Source organism: Mytilus californianus, unplaced genomic scaffold, assembly GCF_021869535.1.
Source record: "Mytilus californianus isolate M0D057914Y unplaced genomic scaffold, xbMytCali1.0.p SCAF_5, whole genome shotgun sequence".
Classification (NCBI taxonomy): Eukaryota; Metazoa; Mollusca; class Bivalvia; order Mytilida; family Mytilidae; genus Mytilus; species Mytilus californianus.
Genome location: NW_026262701.1, coordinates 41,782,352 through 41,808,709, shown reverse-complemented (window position 1 = coordinate 41,808,709; position 26,358 = coordinate 41,782,352). Strand labels below are relative to the sequence as shown.

Genomic DNA, 26,358 nt, shown 5'->3' with positions numbered 1-26,358 from the left:
GAGATGCCATTTTGATTATGGTAAAGATACTTCAGAGTGTCAGCTGTCAGAATAAGTAGCTTTATCTGGTATTTGGACATTATGTTATATCATTCATCAGTATCATGTACTTCTTAGTTATCCCAATATTTACAAATAATGTACGTTACAAAAAGTTTCCAGGGGTGTTGTTGAAATTTGGAAATTATGATTTAAAGTTGTAGTTGAAATTTGTTAATGTGATTTAAAGCTAATATGTATTTAAAGGTTAATTTAATATATAACGGAAACACTTTTATTTCTGGGGTCCAAGGTTTTAATTCAGTGATATTCCCAACCCATAATGCACATTCCAAATATTAGTCTTTGAAAGTTATTTTTGAAGCATATAACCATATGGTAATAATGAAAGGAAGGGAAGTATAACATAATGCTATTTTTAAAAGAATTAAAGAACATAATTAATTTGTTTTAAGGGTAGGGAGGAGGGTAGATATTTAATTAAGTATTCATAAGGATCATAGGTCTGTTGTTAGTTAATGTGGCGCTTCCAGTATTTTGATATTTAATCGAAGTAACGAGGTTTGGAGATGCTTTTCAATCCAAATCTTATATATTGGGACATGGGAATCATTTATAATAGAACACTATTTGCGGGAAAGGAATTTGTTGATACATTTTGTCTTTTGTCCCTTTAGCACCTCGTTTGGAGATGCTTTTCAATCCAAATCTTATATATTGAGACATGGGAATCATTTATAATAGAACACAAATCTTTCATGTAAAGTTTACAACAATATTAAAAATCATGCTGGCTTGATACAAGAGAGGGTTGAGATCTCACAAAACATGTCTAACCCCGTCACATTTTTGCACCTATCCCAAGTCAGGAACCTCTGGCCTTTGTTAGTCTTGTATGTTTTTTTTAAATTTTGGTTCATTTATATGTTTCAGAGTTTAGTGTGGCGTCCATTTTCACTGAATTAGTATACATTATTGTTTAGGGGCCAGCTGAAGCATTCGGATTTTCTCGCTGTGTTGAAGACCCATTGGTGGCCTTGGGCTGTTTTCTGCTCTTTGGTTGGGTTGTTGTCTCTTTGATGCATTCCATGTTTCCATTCTCAATTTTATTTGTATTTTGAAATGGGTTTTAATTTGTATACAATATTTTCAAATAGATTGTTAAAATTTTTTGAAGGTGATATGATTTCAGAAAAAAACACCAAGCTACTTTTTGATTCATGTTTAATTTTTCTGTGACAATATTTTCTTAAAAAGTGAAGGATTAATATAGAAAACAAAATAAATATTAAAATCTTTTTGCTGGGACTATTACACTAATATATTACTATTTGTCCTAGATTTTTGATACTATTATCAGAGAATGACAGAGATGTATACAGTATATAAATATATGTCTCTGCTATGATATTTTTTGTATGTTTTGTATTTAAAAAAAATGTTGTTTTATATTTTGTATAGGGTCTGATTTTGTTTGGTTTTTTGGGGGGGGGTTTGTTCGTTTGTTTGTTGGGGTTTTTGTCATTCTCACAATATGTTGTTTTATAGCTGATTCATAGCTTCTTCAAAAAAAGTCCGCGAAACTAACTGCTTCCCCGTCTTGTAGTTTGGGAGCAGTAAATTATTCATTTCTCTTTATCCAATCAGATTCTTTGTTTAACCGGCATGCGACTGAAGTGTGCTACTGTGTCATGTTCTCATAAATGAACCATGTGTTGTGCATTGACTTACGGTAAGACTTGAATGAAACTCAGTGTGGATCAGTGTGCGTTCAAGTAGAAAACTTCTACTAAGATACGTCACGTCCATCTTAAGGAAGTAGATAAATGACACAGCACAATTTTACAGACAAAACATTCACTTCATGTATATCCTCTCTTACTCTTAGTCTTACTTATTTACGTCCCTTAGACAACTAGTGAACTACATCAGCAACTGATATGATCAGGTTATGTTAACTGGCTGTATGAACTAATATAGCCCGATTGGGCTATACACGTATAAGTTATATCGAGCAATGGAAATTATCTCCGTATTCAGATGCGGTTCCAGGATTTTGAAAAAAAAGGGGGGGCATATTAAAAGTATATGCATTTCCATACATGTATCTCCATAAGGAGGGGGCTGCCTAGTCCCCATCAGTCTCTGTTATTGTAGTATTTTGAAGGGTTCAACTGAAACCAGGTTAAGGCACATAAATAGACTGTAAACAAACATACAAATGCATATATGGACAAACATCCAACATGTCTTTCATAATCTATACATAAAGTTATCAATCTTTTCATGTTTTATACTAAACCATAGAGAGAGCACCTGTGTACACTGTTGGAGATCTGATTTAAAGCTCATGACCGACTTAATTGGCCAACTTAATTCCTCTTCCAGTTGGTTTGAATGAATCACAGTCTTTACAAAGAATGAATTGAACTCGGTCTTCCATGTATATGGAGTTGAATCAAGTCCATTTGATTTTCCACCTTTGTTGACACTTTAATGTCTAGGTTTTATGAACCTTTTACGTAAATTTTTAACAGGAGTTATAGCTCTCACCAAACCGTAAACCACCTTGTACAGAAATACCAGCTGCTGTCTCTTTTTCTGGACAGCAGGTTATCTAATTTTAAGGGCTAGCATTGATGGAATAACCCCTCTTCTGTTGATGTTTAATCTCCTGTGATAAATCTCATATCTCTGATTTGGAAGCTTTCAAGTTGGTTTATATATTGTCTGTGGTATATGGATAGCATGCCATTGCCCCATATTACTTCGTAGAACTTTATTAACAATATATTATTTGTTTTCTTTCAGTCTTTGATACAGAATTGTAGGTTATGTTTGAGTTCAAATTTCTTGCAAAGCCAAGTGTTTAGGACGCATTCTTTTGAAACTGTGACTAAAACTTTCTTTGCATTGTCCCAGTCTATGGCCAATTTCTCTAGTTCATGTAGGTCTCATAATATTGTGTGTTCATGTTGTGATTTGATGTTCCTGTATACATGTATCAGACAATTATCAGTATACAGTTGATTTAACTGCACCTGGTACAGTTGCAGTTTAATAATGATGTGACCAAGGAAGTATAGTTCCTTGTGGTTCTCCACAGACCACAATAGACTAGCTTCTTCTGATCTATCTCCATCAACTACTACTTACATTTTCCTCTGTGTTAGTAACATTTCTAACCATTTATAAAGTTTTCTCTCACACATATTCAATATTGTGTTCCACAGTGTCAAATGCTTAACTATATAAGGTTGAATGAAAGATATAATGAACCTGTACAAAACAAGACACTTTTGTTGTCAGTAAATGTTTTATGTATGCCATGTGATAATGTGGTCCTATCATAAAAAAATATTTTTCTTATTCATTACCTCACATTTAGTTGTATTAAGAAATGCTGAGTTACCCCCCTTGCAAAATATTTACAACTCATTGATAGTTGTTGAAATATGACAAATTCCATGAAAGGGTCAAATGACCTACGTTAAAATAAGATTGTTTTGTAACTTTATCGAAAATGAAGATGATATAAACAGTTTTCAATTTTGCAGGACTTAGCATGCATTTCAACATGAATCAGTCCCAGATTTTACACCTCAGCAAATGGTTCAATAACCAAGATTTTAACTTATGAGAATTTTGTTTTCAGATGTTAGAATATTCCATAATTGCAGCTCACAAGATGGAAACTAGCTAGATTAACCAGGTAAGTCTTGGTAGACTGAAAAAGGTGTCTGTGAGTTATTACAAATGTATGCTATCAAAATGTAAATAAATAACATCAAAATTATGCAAGTTTAACAATACAAGACTATGCATGAATTTATCTTACATGGATTATATTATGAAACAATCAATACTAGATATTGTAAATTCAGAAATTATTCTGGGCATTTATTATTGCGATTTTTGAAGAATTGAGATTGAGATTAATTATTGCAATTTAGGAAAATCTGCATACAGATATATGTATCAAATATCAGAATACAGGTTTTTATACAACCGCAAAAAATTTGCGGTTGTATATTGGTATCACCTCGTTGTCAGCATCGTCCGAAGACAGTTGGTTTCCGGACAATAACTTAAGTATAATTAAATAGAAATCTATGAAATTTAAACACAAGGTTTATAACCACAAAAGGAAGGCTGGGATTGATTTTGGGGGTTATGGTCCTAACAGTTTAGGAATTAGGGACCAAAAAGGGGTCCAAATAAACATTTTTCTACTTTCCAGACAATAACTTTTGGAACGGTGTATGGATCTCTCTGAAATTATACCACAAGTTTCCATACCACAAAGGGATGGTTAGGATTTGCTTTGGGGGGTTTATTTTTTTTTCATTTCATATTTCAGAAATTAAAAAGAAAAATTCTTCAAATATTATTTTTTTTTGCAAAAAAAAAGTGTTGGGGGGGGGGGGGGGGGGATGTGTGTGTCAATACACAACAGCATAGTGTATTGCACAAAAGCAAAAAAAAAAAGGGGGTAAATTTTTTAATTTTGGGTGTGGGGGGAGGGGGGGTCAATTCGAAACAGCAAAGTGTATTGCACAAAAGCAAAAAATTGAATATAAATTCAAATCATATAACCAATTCTAAGTTCTTTGACTACAGTTATTTTGTGTCAGAAACCTATTATGTGTCAAATATTTAATTACAATCCAAATTCAGACCTGTATCAAGCGCGAATATTGTGTCCTTTTTTGCCCCAACTGTTCAGGGTTGGACCTCTGCGGTCATATCCAGCTGAGCTCAGCGAAGCAATTTATTATTATTGCGATACTCACCAAGTCGTGTTATTTGCATTAAAACAAACCTCGCAATAATTTATGAATTTACAGTATAAATTCAATTTTCAGAAACTAGTGTATTATGGGTAATATGTGTTTATGTACACTGCTATGTTATTTTAAATTTAATGCCACAAAGATTAAAAGTGATAACGTTTGTTTTAAACAACATGAAGATTTTTACACCCTTGAAAATGATCCATTGTTTAAAGTTTAGTGCAGCACTGCCAGTTTCAGATGATTTCCCACGGGTTCTCGCCCAAGATAATATATCTGTAACATGTCTGGAAGGGAAATTGCCCCATTTGTTTTAGGTGCTAGAGTTACAATATTCAATTTGAATAAGTACACTTGAAAATACATTGTTCCTTTGTTATCAAAATTTATTACTTTTACTCTGTTTGATTTTATGTAAAAATTTAAGAAGATGTCATTTTTATTTAAAACAAACAATAAGATATTATGATAGTCTTTTATCAGAATCCAACTATACTTGTGGAGGTAAATTTAGTTACATAGTGTGCTAGTGACCTAATACGATATATATGGGGTCAGTAAATTCCATATGGGGATTCAAGCTTTATCTTACCGACTATTTTAGACTAATATACCGTTAGTATTAAGAACCTACTTCTGTTGGTCTGTACAAAAACAAATGCCAACAATAACAACTTGTTAGCTTTAAATGTGTTTTATGAATTAATTTCAATTGTTCATCATCAATTTCTTCGTCTGTTGAAATCTTTTAAGATTTTTCCTAAACACAGTGTTGTTTTTATAAAGGGACGTAAAACAACTAATAACCGTGTATAAACCCTACAACTAACCCAATGTGGAATATATATACACAGTCTCCATGCAATTGCTTTTAACCAATCATATTCCTAGAAATGTATAGGAGGTAAGATAATTGAATATACTCAGTACAAGCTGTGTGTTGTGATCAAAATTGAAATCCCACACTTTTTACAAAACTACAGAGTTTAATCTCAGTTATTTAAAATTATGAATAATTACTGTTTACTTAAATGTTGAACATACTGAGTGTTGATTACGCTTCATTTAGATAACAAAATCAATTTGTATGTCCTTTGGTCTAACAAATATCTCAGGAACTACTGTACAAACTGATATCATATTTGGGTAGCAGCTTGAAATTGATGAAGTGTGTGTGTGTGCTGTTCATAGCTTTTTCTTTTCTGATATTTTGAATTTATCAATATGAAAACATAAAGTTTTATCACACTTTTCTTAGGATGTACTGAACAGAATGATGTCATATTTGGTCAGCAATTTGACAGTGATGAGTTGAAATACATGTGTGTGCTTTTCAGATCTGTCTCTCACTTCCTGTTTAGGTATGCTAACCACAAAAACACATGCAACTTGTTGTTTTGATTGGTCCATTGTTGAGTCAATGACATTTCAAAGAATTTCGAGAATTTTTTTTTTCACTAAATGCCTGTTTTTCATTGTAAAATAATCCTTTATGAGTTTAACACTTCAAATAACATCTAATTAGAAAATAATTGTTAGTTGGCATGTATTTGTCTTTGCTTAAAATATTTTGGTACTACCGGTACATGTAATACAAGAGAATTTTTTATAGCTTATTGGAGTTAACAAGTTGGTCTGGCATGTGTCATGTAAGAGGTGTTGATCCATCCTTGGAATCTACAATAAAATGTCTATTAAAGCAGTTGATATGGGTGAAGAGTAGCATAGTGATTGATATTTTTGTCGTGAACCTTTTAACCTGTGTAGAAATTTTGTTTTTGAACATTTGTAGCTTTTGAAAAATGAGATTTCAATTTGGCCAAAAAATATATTCCTGAACTTTTTGTGGATGAGCTGTTCAGTTCGGTAGATTCATCTTCAGCCAGTTGGTATTGTTAGTTTAACTTAGTTATGATGACTTAACAGATGTTGACATTGAAAAGACTCCTATGAAATGTTTATGAAAGTAGAAATTGTAGATAAATAATTAATTTGGATTTTTATTGAACTCATGAGAAATATGTCAAGATGTTCAAAGGTGTATTCCCACTGCATTAATAATATTCTGTTCTGATACAAAATTTTACCATGATTCAGCAAATTATGTTTTATAAATTGCTGAGTCATTCTATCAGAGATACTTCTTAATATATATCTTACCAGAATCTAGCATGATGTGAAAGGGGTTTTGCACTGTCATTCAAATATTTCTACTATTCCTTTTGAGAAAGTACATATATGTACATGTATATTCCTTGTTTAATTTCTACAGATTTTTTCATGAAACAGGTTAGTTTAATCATGTTTATGCTTGCTTTTGAAAAATATATTTATTTAATATTGTAAAGTTATATTATTTTTCTGTATAATATTATTTTAAGTGTACAGACTAAATATATTGAAAAAACTAGATACTTTGTTGATGTAAATGTGTCTAGATGGCAATTCTGTACCACTTGCGCCTTTTTTTTTTTGTTGGAAAGGTTAAAGAAGGTAAACATTTTCTTTTCCACTTTATTACATGTATGTACAGCAGTTTCAGGAAAAACATTTTTTCCAGCCAATTAATTCAAATAAGGCATCAGTACCAAGTAGATGAATTAAATACATGAATAATGCTATATAAACATGGTGCATCTGAAGTGCTTTCTGGATTTACCTAAATCTGTCATCAGTAATGTTAAAACCAAAAATTTTTGAAAGCCAAAGATGTACAATTACTTGAGGAGCTACATGACCACAAGGGACCTAAAACATTTAGCCCAAACCAACTACGGTAAAGTGTGCCTGAGGAAGTTATAACTTTAGTTTCTAAATTATTTCTTAATTTATCAATGGGAAAAAAAAAAATAGTATGTTATAAAACATTTCAGTTGAATTTTATATAGGGTCTAAATTTTTCTGATTTCATAATTTTTTCTAAAGTTATATGATAAGTTGTTTGGTAAAAACTATATGCTAGAATACTTAACTTTTGTTTGAATTAATTGAAAATTACCATGGACTTAGGATAGGTTAAATACTGTACTTTAAAATAATGACGTAGCGGTGGGTTATTCAGTATCGCTTTCCTCTTCGTTACTGAAACTCATAAATGGAAGTAGTTCATTTTAAAAGTTTTTAACGATTTAAGATTTTTAAAATGTTCTTTGTTTTATCGATCTTTACATAATACAAAAGTTCTGAAAACTGCCTTGTTATCAATATACTGTCATACTTTACAGAGATTTTACACGTTTTAAAATGATGAATGTTTTCTTCAGAATTAAACACCATTAAGACAACAACATAACGCAAGTTTCCAAAACAAAGCATTACAGGTTACCGTACAACATTTTTGGAGTAATAATGTTTGCAATTAGGTTGCTATGTGATTGAAATTGATCATCATGATCATGGGTCTCCTGATTTTTTCAATAGGATTTTTAAAAATTACATAATTCTTGTCAGAAAAAATATAGGTTTGTTTAATAATAATAATTGTGATACATGTATTAAAAAGTCATTATAGAACAAATAATTTTGTAAGGAAATGTACTTTTATGGTTTTATTGTGAGGAAACGTGGGTTGAAAAATATGACGAAAGTATTATGTTATATTATTTTTTTACTAAATACTTAAATAAGTAAACATAATTAGATTTTGATCATTAAAGTGCATCTATACATATACAATTTAATTGCTTTCCATCTCAGTTATTTTATATGGTCATAAATACCTTTAATGATTTGGAATTATAGGCATCGAATTTCCAAACACCTTGAACTATTTAGAATAATGAGAGCAAAACTTCTTAATTATTTAAGTTCTTTTTATATATAGTCAGATCATGTTTCCTAATGTTAATATGACTTGGAATTTTTGCCCTATTTACGAGAAACTTCTAAAATATAACCCACTGTATTAAGTTATGTCAATATCACCAGAAAATGAAAAAGTTTTTAATATCTGATTTTAATTATCATTTAATTGTTTACATCTTTGTCCTTCAGTCTTTAATGGGGAGTTGTCTCATTGATAATCATTTGACATCTCATATTTTTCATAAGATCTGAGATAACAGTTTCAAAAGCAAAACAATCACCTTTGTCAAAAATTAAATAGCCATCCAATTTTAGAATGTACAAGTGATAGGCACCATTCTATTCGTGTTTCTAATTAAAATTCTTAATAAAGTTCTTTAAAATTATTGACATATCAGATTTAGGTTGAATTTGAAAGCCATTTAAAAAAAAATCGTTTTGGGAAAGCAAAAGTAGTTAGGAATCATATAACATGGGGAAAAACTGATAGCACATTTTGAATAGCATCGTAGCAGCATTCCTTCTTGACCTTTTGTTACATGATATGATATGTTTGATGGGATATGGTTCCTGATTGAAAAAGAATTGGTCCATTTCAACTCAACATTCTTAACTAAGATAACTTGTATAATGAGATCTGATATGATTGCCAATGACTTGCAATGAGACAATTATCCATATGGGTCATCTTATAAACTCAGACTAAAAGTTTCAGAGCCGATAACGTCTTCTTTTATATGGTGATTGAAAAAAATTTGTAACTTTGTTTCTGTTAAAATTTTGAAATTTGTTCAATGGAATAAAATAGTTCCCCATTAAAAGTCATTCATTGTCAGTTTCATCTTAAAACAGACATTCTTATTTAGAAGGTGTTAATTGAATGTGTCAAATACAAGTTAAATTGACATTATCTTTAGTGAAGAAAATCAATAGTCATCTGTACTTCAAAAAGATTACTTTTTACAGTAAAAAAAGACAATAGATGGTAATCAGGACTTGACAATATAAATGGGGTTATCAGGGGTAGTGGTTATTGGTTATCAGTAATATCACTTAAAGTTTTCCTGCTTTTTAGTTCACCTGGCCTCAAAAAGGACCAGTGTGACCTGTAACCATCAGTAAGTGTCAGATGTTCCTTAGTTATTCATATTTCTCTATGAATCTATGGGGTTAATTTATAGAGCCTTGACATGTAAATTGGTGGATAGTCCTTCTGTAAAAAAGTAACAGTTTCATTTCTCTTTATCATGGAGCTAACTGAACCAAACTTGCTTTCTTTAATTTATACTCGTCTTAAACCTAAGGGGCCTTGGTGGCCTAGTGGTAGTCGAACTACTGTATCACTAGCCTGTCAACACTGAGGTTGTGAGTTCCAATCCCTCATGTGGCAAGTGTGCTCAACTCCAATCTTGATTGACTAGTTTTTCTAGTCGATGGTTCCCTCCCGGCAATCTGGCTTCCTCCACCAATAAAAACTGACTTCCACAAAAAAGCACAATAGTGCTGAAAGTGGTGTTAAACACCAATCAATCAATCAATCCATATGGCAAAATCAAAGGTACTTTATTTAAATCATTTGCACCACGTGACTTTGTCCCTTTTGATCAAATTACTTCCCTTAGCTTAAGATTGAAAATATAATTTATTATAGATTTGCAGATAATCCAGTCCTTTTCCGTCATGTATCTAAAACTAATGTATCTTTAAAAACTTCCTTTGGCGGATATTTACAAAAATGCTGTGTAATTCTAAGGGAAAATGCTTAAAATTTGACTTTTTACGAAATGGGAAGGTTGAAATCATCAAGTTTTTAAAAGAATTTGGCCGAAAACTTAAGAAAGCAGGTAAGTTAAAAGTTATTTAACTTTAAAATTCAACCTACAAGGTGTTTCCCTATATGCGAACAAATCATGAACAATATCTTCTTGCATGTGTATTTCTGTTTTGAATCTTGCTATTTTACGATTTTACGTCATTTTATTTGATCTTATATAGCAGTTACACAATGGTTATGCTTCCGATTTTTAAACTAAAAAGGCCGAAAGATTTCAGAGTAGACAATGTCCATTTGTACACGGACAGAAGCCTAAAAACATGAACAATTCACCTATATGCGAACAAATTGTTCATTCGACATAGGTATTTGCATATTGGCATTTTTATACGACCGCAAAAAAATTTTTGTGGTCGTATATTGGTATGACGTTGGCGTCGTCGTCGTCCGGCGTCGTCGTCGTTGTCGTCGTCGTCGTCGTCGTCCGGCGTCGTCCGAAGACACATTGGTTTTCGCACTCTAACTTTAGTTAAAGTTAATGGATCTTTATGAAATTTTACCACAAGGTTCAATACCACAAAAGGAAGGTTGGGATTGATTTTGGGGGTTATGGTAATAACAGTAAAGGAATTAGGGGCCAAAAAGGGGCCAAAAATAAGCATTTTTGTAACTTCCAGACATAACTTGTGTGTTAGTGTATGGATCTCTCTGACATTGTACCACAAGGTTCCATATCACTAAAGGAATGCTGGGATTGATTTTGGGGGTAATTGCCTCCAAATTTTAGGAATTAGGGGCCAAAAAAGGGGCAAAAAACAAGCATTTTTCTAGTTTCATGACAATAACTTGTGTGTAAGTGTATGGATCTTTCTGAAATTGTACTACAAGGTTCCATATCACAAAGGGAAAGCTAGGTTTGAGTTTGGGGGTAATTGCCCTAAACGTTTAGGAATTTGGGGCCAAAAAGGGGCCAAAAAACACATTTTTTTCTAGTTTCCAGACAATAACTTGTGTTCAAGTGTATGGATCTCTCTGAAATTGTACTGCAAGGTACCAGACCACAAAGGGAAGGCTGGGATTGAGTTTGGGGGTGATGAATCATAATGGGGGTTCAAAAAATTTTGGGGGGGGATTTATTTTTTTTTCATTTTTTTTCTTTTTTTCCTTTTTTGTTTCTTTTAAAATTTTCCATTTTAAGTTGGTTATTTCTGATTTATATTTAAAATCAAATAATAATGATATGGTAGGAGATACACACTAAACAGGATGTGTAAATTATTATATAATAAGTATTGTGCAATAGCAAGAAATTTTCAATTGCACAGTATTGCACAATAGCAAGAAATCTTCAATTGCACAGTATTGCGCAATAGCAAGAAATCTTCAATTGCACAGTATTGCGCAATAGCAAGAAATATCCAATAGCACAATATTGCGCAATAGCAAGAAATTGTCAATTGATAGTATTGCGCAATAGCAAGAAATATTTAATAGCACAGGATTGTGCAAAAGAAGATACTTCCTATAAATTGCTTATTTCTTGACCAATTTCAATGGGGTTTTATTCTTGATTTCATGGGGTTCTTTAATATGCTGAATCTAACCGTGTATTTAGTTTTTGGATTTTGGGCCCCGTTTTTAAATTGGTCCACATTGAGGTCCAAAGGGTCCAAAATTAAACTTTGTTTGATTTCATCAAAAATTGAATTATTGGGGTTCTTTGATATGCCGAATCTAACTGTGTATTTAGATTCTTAAATTTTGGTTCCGTTTTCAAATTGGTCTACATTAAGGTCCAAAGGGTCCAAAATTAAACTTAGTTTGATTTTAACAAAAATTGAATTCTTAGGGTTCTTTGATATGCTGAATCTAAACATGTATTTAGATTTTTGATTATGGGCCCAGTTTTCAAGTTGGTCCAAATCGGGGTCCAAAATTAAACTTTGTTTGATTTCAACAAAAATTGAATATATGGGGTTCTTTGATATGCTGAATCTAACTATGTATTTAGATTTTTGATTTTTGGGCCCCGTTATCAACTTTGTCCACATTGAGGTCAAAAGGGTCCAAAATTAAACTTTGTTTGATTTCATCAAAAATTGAATTATTGGGGTTCTTTGATATGCCGAATCTAACCGTGTATTTAGATTCTTAATTTTTGGTTCCGTTTTCAAATTGGTCTACATTAAGGTCCAAAGGGTCCAAAATTAAACTTAGTTTGATTTTAACAAAAATTGAATTCTTAGGGTTCTTTGATATGCTGAATCTAAACATGTATTTAGATTTTTGATTATGGGCCCAGTTTTCAAGTTGGTCCAAATCCGGGTCCAAAATTAAACTTTGTTTGATTTCAACAAAAATTGAATATATGGGGTTCTTTGATATGCTGAATCTAACCATGTATTTAGATTTTTGATTTTTGGGCCCCGTTATCAACTTTGTCCACATTGAGGTCAAAAGGGTCCAAAATTAAACTTTGTTTGATTTCATCAAAAATTGAATTCTTGGGGTTCTTTGATATGCTGAATCTAACCATGTATTTAGATTTTGGATATTGGACCATAATAGGTGAATGTCCAATTTAAAATTTTTAAGTTCTTAGACCACATTCAATCTGTGTTAGAAACCTATGCTGTGTCAAATATTTAATCACAATCCAAATCCAAAGCTGTATCAAGCTTGAATGTTGTGTCCATACTTCCCCCAACTGTTCAGGGTTCGACCTCTGCGGTCGTATCAAGCTGCGCCCTGCGGAGCATTTTATTATTAAAAGGGCTTATATAATCCTATTGTAAGGCAAAATGGACGCTATGCAAATTAGCAAATTACCCCAAATTTTGCCATATGCCTAAACTTTAAATTTTAAAAAAATTTCATAGGTATGTTGATCAGAAAATAATATTAAAAGGTTTCTTTCTTTCATGTAAAATTTAGAATTTACAATGTATCCCCATATTTGTATTGCCATGAGCAACACAATGGGTACCACTAGTGGAGCATGAACTGCTTACCCTTCCAGAGTACATTATTTCACTCCAGTGTTCTCCACCATATTATCATCATGGTATATAATATGATGCTATCTGAAATAATTTTCTTATAGAAAGTGTTATGGATGTGAAGGGATAATTTCTAGAAACAAGATGGTATCTCAATATTTCCTATTTACCAGGTTGCTGTATAAAATTTGTGTTGAGAATTCTGCACTCCCAGTTGTTTTGTTGGATTCATATGATGTTGCTCAATCTTCAGTTTTCTTCTTTGTTGAGGATTGTTGTTAGTCTGTTCATCTTTTTTATGCCCCCGCTGTAGCGGAGGGGGCATTAAGTTTTACCCTTGTCCGTACGTCCCAAAGTTGGTTTCCGTTCTCTAACTTTAGTTTGCCTCAACCAAATGTTATGAAACTTATACAAAATGTTTATTACCACAAAACACAGATCAAGTTTGAATTTTGGGGGGGGTGTCACTTTAACCGTTTTAGAGTTATACCCTTTACAAATGGAAAAATTGCTGAATATTTTGTTTCCTTTCTATAACTTTAGTTTGCCTCAACCAAATGTTATAAAACTTGTACAAAATGCTTATAACCACAAAACACAGATAAAGTTTGAATTTTGGTGGCGTCACTTTAAAAGTTCTAGAGTTATGCCCCTTTACAAATGAAAAAATTGCTGAATTTTTTTTCGTTTCTGTTCTCTAACTTAAGTTTGCCTCAACCAATTGTTATGAAACTTATACACAATTCTAATTACCACAAAACTCAGATCAAGTACTAATTTGGGTAGTGTCACTTTTACCCTTCTTCAGTTATGTCCCTTTAAAACTTTATATGATATGCAAGCGGGGGGCATCATCTGTGTCTCATGGACACATTCCCCATTAATTTATAAATTTTTGATATGATATTGAGGAGTTATGGAACTTTATTCGTTTAAAAAGCAACGGGCGTATCATGCGCTCATGGCGCAGCTCTTTATTGATTATTTGTATTGGTATTTTCTCCCCCCATTTAACCAAGTATGGTAAAAGGGGGGTGTATATAATTTGTGCTTTGTAATACCATTACTGTTTGCTAATAGTATCTGCACAATAAGATATAAATGTTTGTAGATATACCATAATCTGGAGTTACTCATTCAGGAGAATTGTGTCCGAAAACCATGAATGTATCAAAAGAAAATCACTTCTGTCTATATTTTAATTCAATAAATTGCTATTTTCACATTTTTTCTGGTTAATAAATGAAGCTTTGCTGCTACAGTGACTGAACCCACTCAAAGTAGCTGTTAAAACAAACATGAATTATTGAACAGATTGCTATAGAATTCCAGGTTACTTAAAGAGGCCAAAAGCTAAAATAAATTCACGACATTAACATGATTAATGAGGTCGGATCAGTATTATTGTTGATACAAAGAATTGTTATGTAATGTTAAAGAATTGCTCATTTTGTGGTCTAGTTAATATTAAGTAAACCTAAATAAAGACTTTAAGAAAAGTTTTTATTACCACATTGCTTTGTATATAATTGGTTCCTGGTCATAGTTAATAATTAGGAGATCTATATATATAATCAATGTTCTGTTATATGACTGGGTCATAATATAGAACATGTCGGCCTGTTTCATATTTTTTAAAGCGGGGTGCTTTTAAAAGGAGAAATGTTAAATGGATTTATTAATCTTTAGATTTTAGTGTCAGTGACTTGTTATGGTAGTTTGCACTTTCCATAGTGAGTGGTCTTGATAGTCACACATGTGGTCAACATTAAACTGACCAGGTAAGATTGATGGCTAAAATACAATGTTCATTTATCAATATTTGTTTTTTTAATGAATTGCCATTCAGTCTATTGTTAACATGGTAACTAGAATCTTTGTAAAATTTTTGATTTATGTTTGAATTATTTGTAAAAGAATCTAGCTAGGACAATTGTCAGCTTATGTATACAAGCTAAGTGTGTATTTCTAGAAAATGATTGGGTGTCAAAATATTTCATATTATGGATATTTGTATGTAATCAGCTTCATAATTAAAGTGGTTAACATGTAGCATGGATTGATACAGTAAGTCATTAAGTTGGACATGTAGAGAAAAGGTTGTAAAAGTTACGTAAATTGTTGAATTAAAACCATTTGATGATTTATCAGATCTCAGTTACATACATCTAAATTCTTATACAAATAATTTAAACATATTTTAAAAATTTACAAACATTCCAGAATTGAATTTTTCAAAAGGAATGCCAGGTGCTGAAATTATAAGGAAACAATTTCCTTTATGGTTTAAATGAAGCTATTGTCTTCAACTTTTAAGGACTTTAGTTGGATTTACTCATGCCATATGATTTTTTGCATTATTTGCAATCAATCTGAAAAATATGTGTTTTTTAATGTATCTTTTTTTTTATTGACACTTAATTTTGATTAAAAAAAAAAAAAACAACAAATACTATGTAGGTGTATTAAATAAATCATGATTAATATCCTTTTGTTCTTTTGTTGTACTGTTCAACCTTTGAATTATTTAAGGAAGGATTGGCTTTAAGCCACTTAAAGATAACTAATTCCCTAATGTATTTATAATAAAAAGATTTAAGATAAAACTAAAAATAATAATGATGATATTCCTTTCCGAATGAGAATGATGTATTTTAACATCATCATTAAACTGGTCCTTGCTCTTAAATAATAATTCAAAATATATTTATTTATAGACACTCTTAAATATAAAAACAAAAGAACATTGTATTACAAGATTTCCTGGAAATGAGGTTGCAGATACTGGTGCATTTTTAAAACAACTTGAAATATTTTTTTAAGAAAAGTTGAGATTTCTTAGAATAAGGTTGTGATATTCAATTGTAAAAATTGTTTATGGATTTTACTTAATTTTAGTGAGGTAATTTACATATTTATACATAAGTAATCTTAAGGCAAAAAATACTAAGTTTTGATAAGATTATATTTGCTGTCAACAGCAGGTCAAATCAAAACACAATATAAAGGGTCATTTTTGTCGAGCCTTCGACTTTTGTCGAAAAAAGCAAGACATAGCGATCCTACATTCCGTCAGCGTCATCCACAAATATTCACTCTGTGGTTTATAAAGTTTTGAAATTTTAATAACTTTCTCAAACTATCCTGTATTTGTACCAAACTTGGACAGAAGCTTGTTTTTGATCATAAGATAGTATCCAGAAGTAAATTTGTTAAAAAAAAAAATTTCATTTTTTCCGTATTTTACTTATAAATGGACTTAGTTTTTTCTGCCAGGAAACAATACATTCACTCTGTGGTTAAAGTTTTTAAAATTTTAATAACTTTCTTAAACTATCCTGTATTTGTACCAAACTTGGACAGAAGGTTGTTTATGATCAAAAGCTAGTATCTAGAAGAAAATCTTGTTAAAATTTTGTACCTATTTATCCGTATTTTACTTATGAATGGACTTAGTTTTTCTTCCAGTTAACATTAAATACAGTCTGCAGTTAAAGTTTTTAAAACATTTATTAGATTCATAAACTATCCTGGATTTATACCAAACTTTGACAGAAGCTTCTTACAATCAAAAGATAGTACTTATCTAAAGGGATATTTTTATTGTTTTTTTTCCTCATTTTGTTGAGCCTTGGATTAACAGCAAAAGTAGGCGAGACACTGGGTTCCGTGGAACCCTTACAAATTTTTTCTTTAGTCACCACAGATATTCTCATCAGCCTTTCAACCTTTTAAAATGCTGACAAGATATCATTTTTGACCTTGGAAATATTATCAACTAGATGATTTGTTTAGTTATATTTGTATATGTCACTGTTGTATTTACTGAAAAGGTGATATATTGTATTCAAATTCTGTATAGAGGCTCGATTGTGGAACATAAACAATTATTGAAATTTTAGTGATCCCCAGCTTAAAAAAATGTATGCATCACAGAGGATTTTATCTAAATTTTGTATGTCCATTGTACAATACAAGTTTTTTTGTATGACTGAAGAAAAATGACTAATAATTCCAACTGTAAATAATTGATATTTCAAGGCTGAATATAAGCTGACCTGTTATTCACATGTTATTGTTTGGGTAACAGTTCAATGTTGCTTAAATATTTGCTGTCCTTGTTCACTTATGATTGTCCATGGTATGTACATGATGTATGCATGTATGATGTACATGTGTCCTCAACAACATGTGCAGCTGGTGCTATTAAGGACAAATACAAGGAATAGAAAATTATCATGTATTGATTTAGATATAAAACATATATCAGAGCTATTGACTATTAAATTGAACCATAATGATTCCATTAGCTGTTATTTTCATTCATTGAGCCTTTATGTCTACTGTGCAAATTTATGGTGATATTTTGTTGTTAAGTTTTCATTTAGATTTTGATATTTAATCATGCCTGCAGATGTTAACAAAAGTAAAGTTATGGTTCCTAAATATCAAATGCACTTATAAGAGTCTAAAATCCATATTATTCTAGTAAGATTTTTGCAAATGAATAACAGAACTTGTGACAACAACCCAACACCTCAAAAAAGACGGTAGACATTAAAAGGTCAACATACAGTCTGCAACCTAAGACACCAGTCTATACTATATGCCAAGCTCTAAATTTAGACAATAGGTTTGTGAATAAATTGAATAAAGACTATAGATCAAAGATAGACATCAGATTCTTTGGCAGACATTAAACACTAAGATCCATGTTGTAACCAACAACTCCCATGATTCCTGGCTTGAAATGTGCACTTTCACATGAAAAAGTGTTAAACATGTTTTTTGAGCAATCAACCCCTCCTTATGGATCAATGCCCTTACAGAAAATAGATAGAACCATGGAAGTATAATACTTCCATGATAGAACATAGAATAAAAATTCAGATTAGAAATTTTTTAAATATTTGTTTTACAGAGGACAAAAACACAATTAGTAAAAGTAAAGCTAAATGATACCAGATCAAAGACTGTCCTATGATCTTTGGTGGGTAGATGTAATTGTCTCATTGGCAATCAAACCATATCTCTTTTTTTATATCAAAGAGCTTAATCACAATATTGTTGTCCATGCTGTCTGAAATCAGCATATATATATTAAAGTAAACAGAATATAAGATTTATATAGGGTATATGAGCTTGCATACTAAAGTTTCATTAATTTATTTGACCTTAGAGGGTAATTTAAGTCAAATTCCTTTTTTGTTATCTGTTAACTTAGAAACCTGATAAGTAGTCTATATAAATGTACTCTTGACATCCTGGTTAATTATAGGACAACATCGATACAGGAATTGACACTTTTATTTATCTAATAATCAAAAGGGTTCTTCAATTTTTTTCTCACAAATTTGGTTTTTGTAAAGGGTAGGTCATTTTAAAATCAGTGATTATTACTTGTGGTATTGCTGAAGAAAGATCTATTTTTAAATCATTGGAACAATTGTAGACTGGTATTTCTGTTTTAGATTCTGTGACCTTTGATCTACTGATGTCTTACTCACTTTTATACTTTTTCTTTTTTATGGTAAAAATTTTCTTTAACATACATGTAGATCTGTGATGAGAAAAATGGTGTGATGCATATTTTATAGCAGAAAAATAATTTTTATTAAATTGTGTTGTATATTTTTATAAAAATTTAGATTTTGATTATGTTAGCTGTATATATATACATTTTATAACAGTTATTATTCAAAAGAAACAATATATCTTTTTCAGGGGGTGTTGACACAGTTGAGATGTGTGGGAAATATTGATCTGTCTAGGAAACCCTTTCCATTGACTAAGTGAGTCCTCCAAGGAAAAGAAAACACCCTCAGTATGTCTGCTACACCTCATAGAAAGGACTGCACTGATGTCATCATTATTGGTAAGGAGACAATTTATATCATCTAGGCCATGCCAGATTTATTTTGGTTGCATTAGATTTATGTGACTTATAACCAAAAAAAAGGTGTTGTTTAGAGAAACAGTATTGTATGTTTATGATTTGCAGGCATCAATTAATAATTTGATGGTTTCAAATTGAATTTATTGGAGATGTGTGAATGGAGCAAAGAAACAGCTATTTGCAACAATCAATTGAAGTTGATGTCCCCAAATCATCAAATACAATACAGATATCTCCATTCTAATGCAATTAAATGAAAATACAGGGAAATCATATATTTATAAATGAATCACAGGACATCTGTGTTTGAGTGTACAATTCCAGACCATCAATCTTGAAACTGATGTGCTGAAATTTGTGGCATTGTCCAATTGAAATGAACTTTTAAAAGCTGTATAAGAATTAATTTTTTTCTGAAATCATTTGCAGCATGATTTTGCAGACATTTCAATAAACATGTTTTAGTCTAATGCTGATGTCGATATTCAAAAGAGAAAAAAAATGTTTTGATCACAGTATGTGGTGCCACAATGTGGAATTAGTTACTTTATAATATGTTACTTTTGGACAATTACTGTTGCAAAAAAATATTCCTTCCTTATGAATCAGGTAAGCACAGAACTAACAAACTTTTGATAGTGTTGTACCATGCTAATTAATTGAAAACTATTTTATATCCTTACATATATTTATTTTAAATTGAATACATTTCATAAATATTACTTTTTACCAATATTTTCTCCAATCATTTTTTAGTTCAACCAAGAACTATAAATGAATATAATGACCATGTATTTGATTATACATATACAAGTTCATACATACTATAAATTCAGACATTAATATTATATTTAATGTTTGTATTGACTTGTCAGAACAATACAAAATTGCATTACTTAAAACTTACATTTTAATGTAATCAATGAAGTACATGTATTAGATTCAACTTATTGTCAATTGATCACTTTCATTCAACTTATAATTATTGATAATAAGAATTACATATATATATTGATTTCCAGATTTACAGTTGGGCTCAAGAACTGTGGTTCAACTCTTTTTCTTCTTAAGTCTAATGATGAGTATTTTTTTGTACATTTTGTAGGTTTTTTAAGACATAATCCTTTTTACAGGAAATGGACCATCAGGGATCTGTCTGTCTTTCCTCTTATCAGGAAATCGTCCCTATTACAATGGAGGATCCCATTCCAATGTTTACTTGAACAAAAAATTAGAGAAGCTGGATAAAAATAAATCAATAGTTGAAGAGGTATGTAAGATAGTTTTTTTATTCATCAAATAATTGATTTTGAGTAAGAATGTTTCAATTTCTGTTTGTACTTTCAGACATGTTGACTAAGATATTGACCTCATAGCTGAGAAACCATGTATGGTATAGAATGGTATTTTTTCAGTGCACTCATTTACTTTTATTCTACAGCACTGTAACCCTTTGTACAAAAGAAATTGTCTATGGAAATTGGTAGCTCTAAATGGATTCATTATTAATTGCTGGATTCCAGTTTTCGTGGATTTTGTGGGTACAGGTGAACTACTAATTAAAATGTTCAACAAGTACAAATTTCAGTAGGCTTGTATGCAGAATTTGGTAAAACCACAATATTAAATATCCATGAAAATGCAATTTTATTTTAAAATCCACGAAAACTGGTATCCACGAAAAAAATATATGAATCCACAGTAATCTATACTGAAATGTTCATGACCTACAAATTATTTTATTAGATTTTTGTGAAAGAAGAAGCAGTTCATGATTTAAATTTTTTTGTTAGCTTACCTAATTTAATGTTGTTTTAAACTTACCATTAAACGTAACAGCATATGAAAGATATATTCTTTCTTAATAGATATACTGTTTGATGTAAGAAATGGCTACATCTGCAGCTTAATTAGGCAAATCTATATTAACATACTTTATTTTTCCTTCTTTCAGGACTTAGAATATCTGTCTGAAGGCTTAGATGGGAGATCGTCTAACCCTGTTGCTTTGCTTTTTGATAACCTATGTCGACCTGATGCTGACATGGGTGTAAACAATCCATCCCTGTTGTCATGGAAACATGAACCCAAACACAGTATTAATCACATAGTTCTTGGAAAGGGTAAACCTGGAGGAGCTTGGCAGGTAAGAAAGAATTTTTCATCAGCGTGTTTAATGTACAGCATGTTCAATAAATGGTGTGGCATTGACAATCCAATGGGAATATTTAATGATTTTGTTTTGTGGTAAGCTTTTTATTTGAACTCTTCTCGGGAGTTGATTGGCAAAAGTTTTCTTAGTTGCATTTCTACATATTAACTTGTTACTTTGTTTCATTAGTTTTTTAAATTTTCTTCTCATATGTTAAAAAACGTTTTTGCCTTCAAATAAGTGAACTTAATTTTCACTCACAGAAAATGGATGGGAATATGCAGACATTAAGCTTAGCCAACTGGATGGAGCTGCCATCTCTTCCATTTAAAGACTGGATCATGAATCATCACATGTGAGTATTAAACAAACAATAAAAAATTTACACTTTTTATCCAAAATTAGGAACCGCCATTCATAAATAAGGGGCAAGTCTTTAGTAATATGGTCTTTAAAATTCAATAGACTTTGTTGAGGCAGAATACACTGGAAGTTGCTGTTTATGTCTTGTTATAAAATGTAACTAAGGATGAATCAGGTATGACAAAGTGAAAAATGTAAAGTGATATCTGTTAAGATTGATCTTTATCATGTAGATCATGTGCAAATGTAAAACATGTGAAACATGTAAATGCTAAACTTGAAGGTATTTTCTGATTAAATCTTTTCGTGATAATTTGGTAGTCTACTTAGTACTTCTGTGAGGTAAAATGTGACTTTTCCATGACGAATAAGACTATTCTAGAAAGACAAAGATGTATAAATGTACTATATATTTAAAAGGGCCTAACAGTGAGCCAAACTGTAAGGCCATCTCTGTCTAAAGGTGTTAAAACACAATTTATCTACTGAGAATTTATCTAAATATGCAAGAAAAAGCTTGGGGGAAGGGGTTTAGTTTGATTGTTATGATTGTCTTTCAATGTTTCAAATTTGAATACTGGTACAGTTTGAGCTGATAAATAACATTTAGTTTAATTGGTACTTTCAGTTTGAATTATCTTATATGTTGACCTTTTAATATTAACATGTATCTTGTTAAATCAGATAATTATTTATATGGGGGGGGGAGTAAACCTGATAATGCAAGACATTCTCTCATCAATTCATTACATCCCTCTCTCCCACAGAAAAAAATCAAACAATTAGAAAATATAGAACTATAGTAATCAAACAAAAGTACACTTATTGATTTATTTATGTGATAGACAAAATATGAGATGAAAACTAGGCAGAAATGAGTGAATAATTCAAATATTCAAAGTGTATGTAACTAAACTTTTAGAAATTAGTAGAAATCTACATATAGGGGTATCATGCATTGTTGAACTGTGACCTTGTGACCCAAAGTTTAAATGTCATTGATAAGGAATTATATTTATCTGTTATTGACACTGTTTTCTCCCACTCATTAAAGTATTTATAATGTTACCTGGTATGTTGTCACAAGAGTCTTTGAGGTCTTATTTGTTAACCAAGATTTATTGATAATAATCTTGGCCCAGATTTGAACCATGTTTTAAATACTGAACCTAAGACCACAGATTAACTATTTCCATATACCCTAATGCTTTTAGTGGGTGGATGAATTTTTTTTTATAATCTGTCTATGCATGGATAAAATTTAAATTTTAATCTTCTTAACCTGTGAGTTTACCGTAACAGACCACCATGCAAAGCTGTAGTTGCAACAAAAGTACATTGGTTTTTTAATTTAATTGTTGCAAAATATCATTGAATTTTGTACTTATAAAGTATTAAAAGTTATTGATTTGTGTCAAGTGTGTTTTCCCAGGCATTGACAAAAATGTATAAATAGGTCTAATAATATCTTCACTGATTGATATAATATGTTTACAAGGGTGGAACTTACATTGTTGAAAATATTTTAAAATCCAGTTGCAAAAATTTAAATATATTCATAATAGAAAACATTTAAAGTATCCGCACCCTTTGTATACTAAGGTGTTCTATTTAAATGACATATATCCAAAAGTATATGGAACAAGGAATTTATGTTCTGCAATGACACATTGACATATATTTATTATATGCTGGATGCTGAGGAATTTGACATAAATAATGAGTATACCAGGAAATAACAGTATATCACAGAAACAACACTTTTATTGCTGTTTTTATGCCCCACTAAGGGGCATTATGTTTTTCGGTCTGTGTGTCCATTTGTTTGTCCGTTCGTCCGTTCGTTCGTTCATTCGTCTATCTGTCCCGCTTCAGGTTGAAGTTTTTGGTCAAGGTAGTTTTTATATGTATTATGGTATACCGTTGACCGTCCGTCCGTCCGTCCTCGTCAACATGTCGGACATTAATTCAAAAACTCTTTAACCAATATGCATGAAACTTTGGTGAATTGTTTATATCTATTGACGTGAGCTCCCTTTCGTTTTTTTATAAATTTCAGATTTACCATTTCTGAGTTTTGGGGTTTTATTCATTAAAAAAGGAGGGATTTTCCAGTTTTCGGACAATAACTCAAAAAATATATCACCAATTTGCATGAAACTTTTGTAAATTGTTCATATCTATTGACGTGAGCTCCCTTTCGATTTTTATAAATTTTGGATTTTCCTTTTCCGAGTTTTAGGGTTTTATTCATTAAAAAAGGGGGGATTTTCCAGTTTTCAGACAAAAACTCAAGAACAATTTCACCAATTTGCAAGAAACTTTGATGAATTGTTTATTTCTATCGACATGAGCTCCCTTTTGATTTTTATAAATTTCAGACTATACGTTTCCGATTTATGGGGTTTTATTCATTACAAAAAGGGGGATTTTCCAGTTTTCAGACAATAATTCAAAATTGCTTTCAGCATTTTTATTGAAACTTTGGTAAATTGTTTATATCTATTTTTGTAAGCTCCCTTTTGATTTTTATAAATTTTCAATTTCACATTTCCGAGTTATAAGATTTTATTTGTTTATAGTCTGACATCAGATTTACAAAGTATTGCGCAACAGCACAGTGTATTGCACAACAGCAAGAAATCTTTCATATAACCAATTTCAAGTTCTGTTGACTACATTTATTCAGAAACCTATAATATATCAAATATTTAATTACAATCCAAATTCAGACCTGTATCAAGCTTGAATATTGTGTCCATTTTTGCCCCAACTGTTAAGGGTTGGACCTCTGCGGGCGTATCCAGCTGCGCTCAGCGAAGCAGTTTATTGATGAAGTTGAAGTCCAATCAACTTGAAACTTAGTACACATGTTCCCTATGGTATGATCTTTCTAATTTTAATGCCAAATTTGAATTTTGACCCCAATTTCACGGTCCACTGAACATAGAAAATGTTAGTGCGAGTGGGGCATCCGTGTACTATGGACACATTCTTGTTCATCTAGACATTATTATCAGATTTGGTACCAAGATTTTGAAATGGTGGGGTTAAACCATATATAGTTAAGTAAGGGTTGAATGAAGCCAAAGGGAAATAAAGTGCACGGTTTAAGTTGTGTCTTTTTACTTGCATTTAAATTTGATGATTTAATTTTTTCACAGAAAAGAGGATGAAGAGGTGTACAGGAACCGTGCCAGTGTAGCAGATGTTAAAAATTACTATACCAGCTTTGTGAAACAGAATCAGTTGAATTCCTTCTATAATAATCATACAGTTACCTCAGTGCGAAAAGTGTTTGATTTCAAATCTTGCATAGACTCAGAAAGTGGCGAGAGGTTGCCATGTTGCAAGAACTTTAAGGACAACCATCCATTTTTGTGGGAAGTTAGAGGGTACATTGAAAATTTTGAAAATGATTCGGCTACAGACAAGGAGCATGGAACTAAATTACATGAAGAATTTTGTTATATGGCTCCTCATGTTGTCATAGCAACGGGTACATTTGATATTTCTAATAGACTTAATATACCAGGTGAAAATCTGTCATATGCTGTACATACACTTCAAGATTTTGAAAAATGCCTTGTGGAAAGACGAAAATATTCTTCATTGGACCCCATTTTGATTGTAGGGTCTGGTCTGAGTGCAGCAGACGCCATACTTATGGCACTAGAATCAAACGTTTCAGTGATTCATGTTTTTAGGAAAGGTCCAAATGACCCCAGTATTATTTTCAAGAAGCTGCCTGCAGGCATTTACCCTGAATACCACCGAGTTCATGCCTTGATGAAAAATAAGATATCGGACCCCCTGTATAAGTCCTACTGCAAACATCAATTAATTGATTTAAAAGATGACCAAGGAGCACTTTTAGAGTCAACAGATAGCAAAGACATAATTTCTGTAGATATATCTATGGCTGTGATATTAATAGGATCTCGTCCTGATTTATCATTCCTCCCATATGAAGCCAAAAACTTAGGTGTTGTACCAAGATATCCAATAGAATGTAAACCTAATCCATTAGATGTGGACCAGTATAGTTTTCAGTGCAATCATGAAGTTGGACTTTTTGCAATGGGACCATTGGTAGGAGAGAATTTTGTGAGATTTGGTTTGGGCGGTTCCTTAGGAATTAGCAATTTTCTGTACAAAAAGAAACAGAAGGACTGTTTGTAATGAAGAAATCTACATTTTTTTGTTCTCATCATAATACTGTTCGGAGAAATACATGTATTACTTTTATTTATTGCTATTTGTACTTTTGTAAAATGACAATAATTTTTTATACTACATTGTCTTTCAAGAATACACATGTCAATTTGACTAACGTGGTAGAAAAATCATATTAAATAATTTGAAAGTTTCATTATTTGTCAGGTCCTTTTTCACAGATATGCATTACCAATACATGTATTGATTTTTGTGTCACATGTTCCTACTTTCATAATTTTACATTGCAATTTATCACACCTGCATATATGTGTATATTTAGTCATGAATTATACTTGAGATAAGGGACTAATATTCATTAAAAAAAAAGGTCATTTTATAGAAAAAAAGGAGGAAATAAA

The 26,358-nt window shown here is 31.3% G+C and overlaps 2 protein-coding genes across 15 annotated transcripts in view; both read left to right on the top strand.

Annotated features, from left to right (window-relative positions):
* LOC127702198 (nuclear receptor coactivator 5-like) overlaps positions 1-26,358 on the top strand; it is a 196,623-nt gene that overhangs the window by 161,315 nt on the left and 8,950 nt on the right. The gene's annotated exons all lie outside the window — the stretch shown is intronic.
* Positions 1,671-26,153, top strand: LOC127702201 (oxidative stress-induced growth inhibitor 2-like). Of its 5 annotated transcripts, XM_052206307.1 has the most exons (8): positions 1,675-1,732; positions 3,656-3,712; positions 15,060-15,151; positions 19,095-19,245; positions 20,400-20,536; positions 21,221-21,412; positions 21,682-21,773; positions 24,946-26,153. In XM_052206307.1, exons 4-8 carry the CDS (start codon positions 19,197-19,199, stop codon positions 25,961-25,963), a joined length of 1,488 nt encoding a protein of 495 aa, XP_052062267.1. In that variant the 5' UTR covers positions 1,675-1,732; positions 3,656-3,712; positions 15,060-15,151; positions 19,095-19,196; the 3' UTR covers positions 25,964-26,153. The 5 variants fall into 5 exon arrangements, with proteins under 5 accessions (XP_052062268.1, XP_052062267.1, XP_052062266.1 ...); XM_052206308.1 differs by lacking the exon at positions 15,060-15,151 and having other exon boundaries at positions 1,671-1,732; XM_052206306.1 differs by lacking the exons at positions 1,675-1,732; positions 3,656-3,712 and having other exon boundaries at positions 14,965-15,151.

Excerpts from the sequence above, each read along its gene's own strand:
- LOC127702201 (XM_052206308.1), top strand. The coding sequence starts at position 19,197 with ATGTCTGCTACACCTCATAGAAAGGACTGCACTGATGTCATCATTATT. Across the intron at positions 19,246-20,399 it reads CACTGATGTCATCATTATTG|GAAATGGACCATCAGGGATC; the intron begins GTAAGGAGACAA and ends TCCTTTTTACAG. Across the intron at positions 20,537-21,220 it reads ATAAATCAATAGTTGAAGAG|GACTTAGAATATCTGTCTGA; the intron begins GTATGTAAGATA and ends TCCTTCTTTCAG.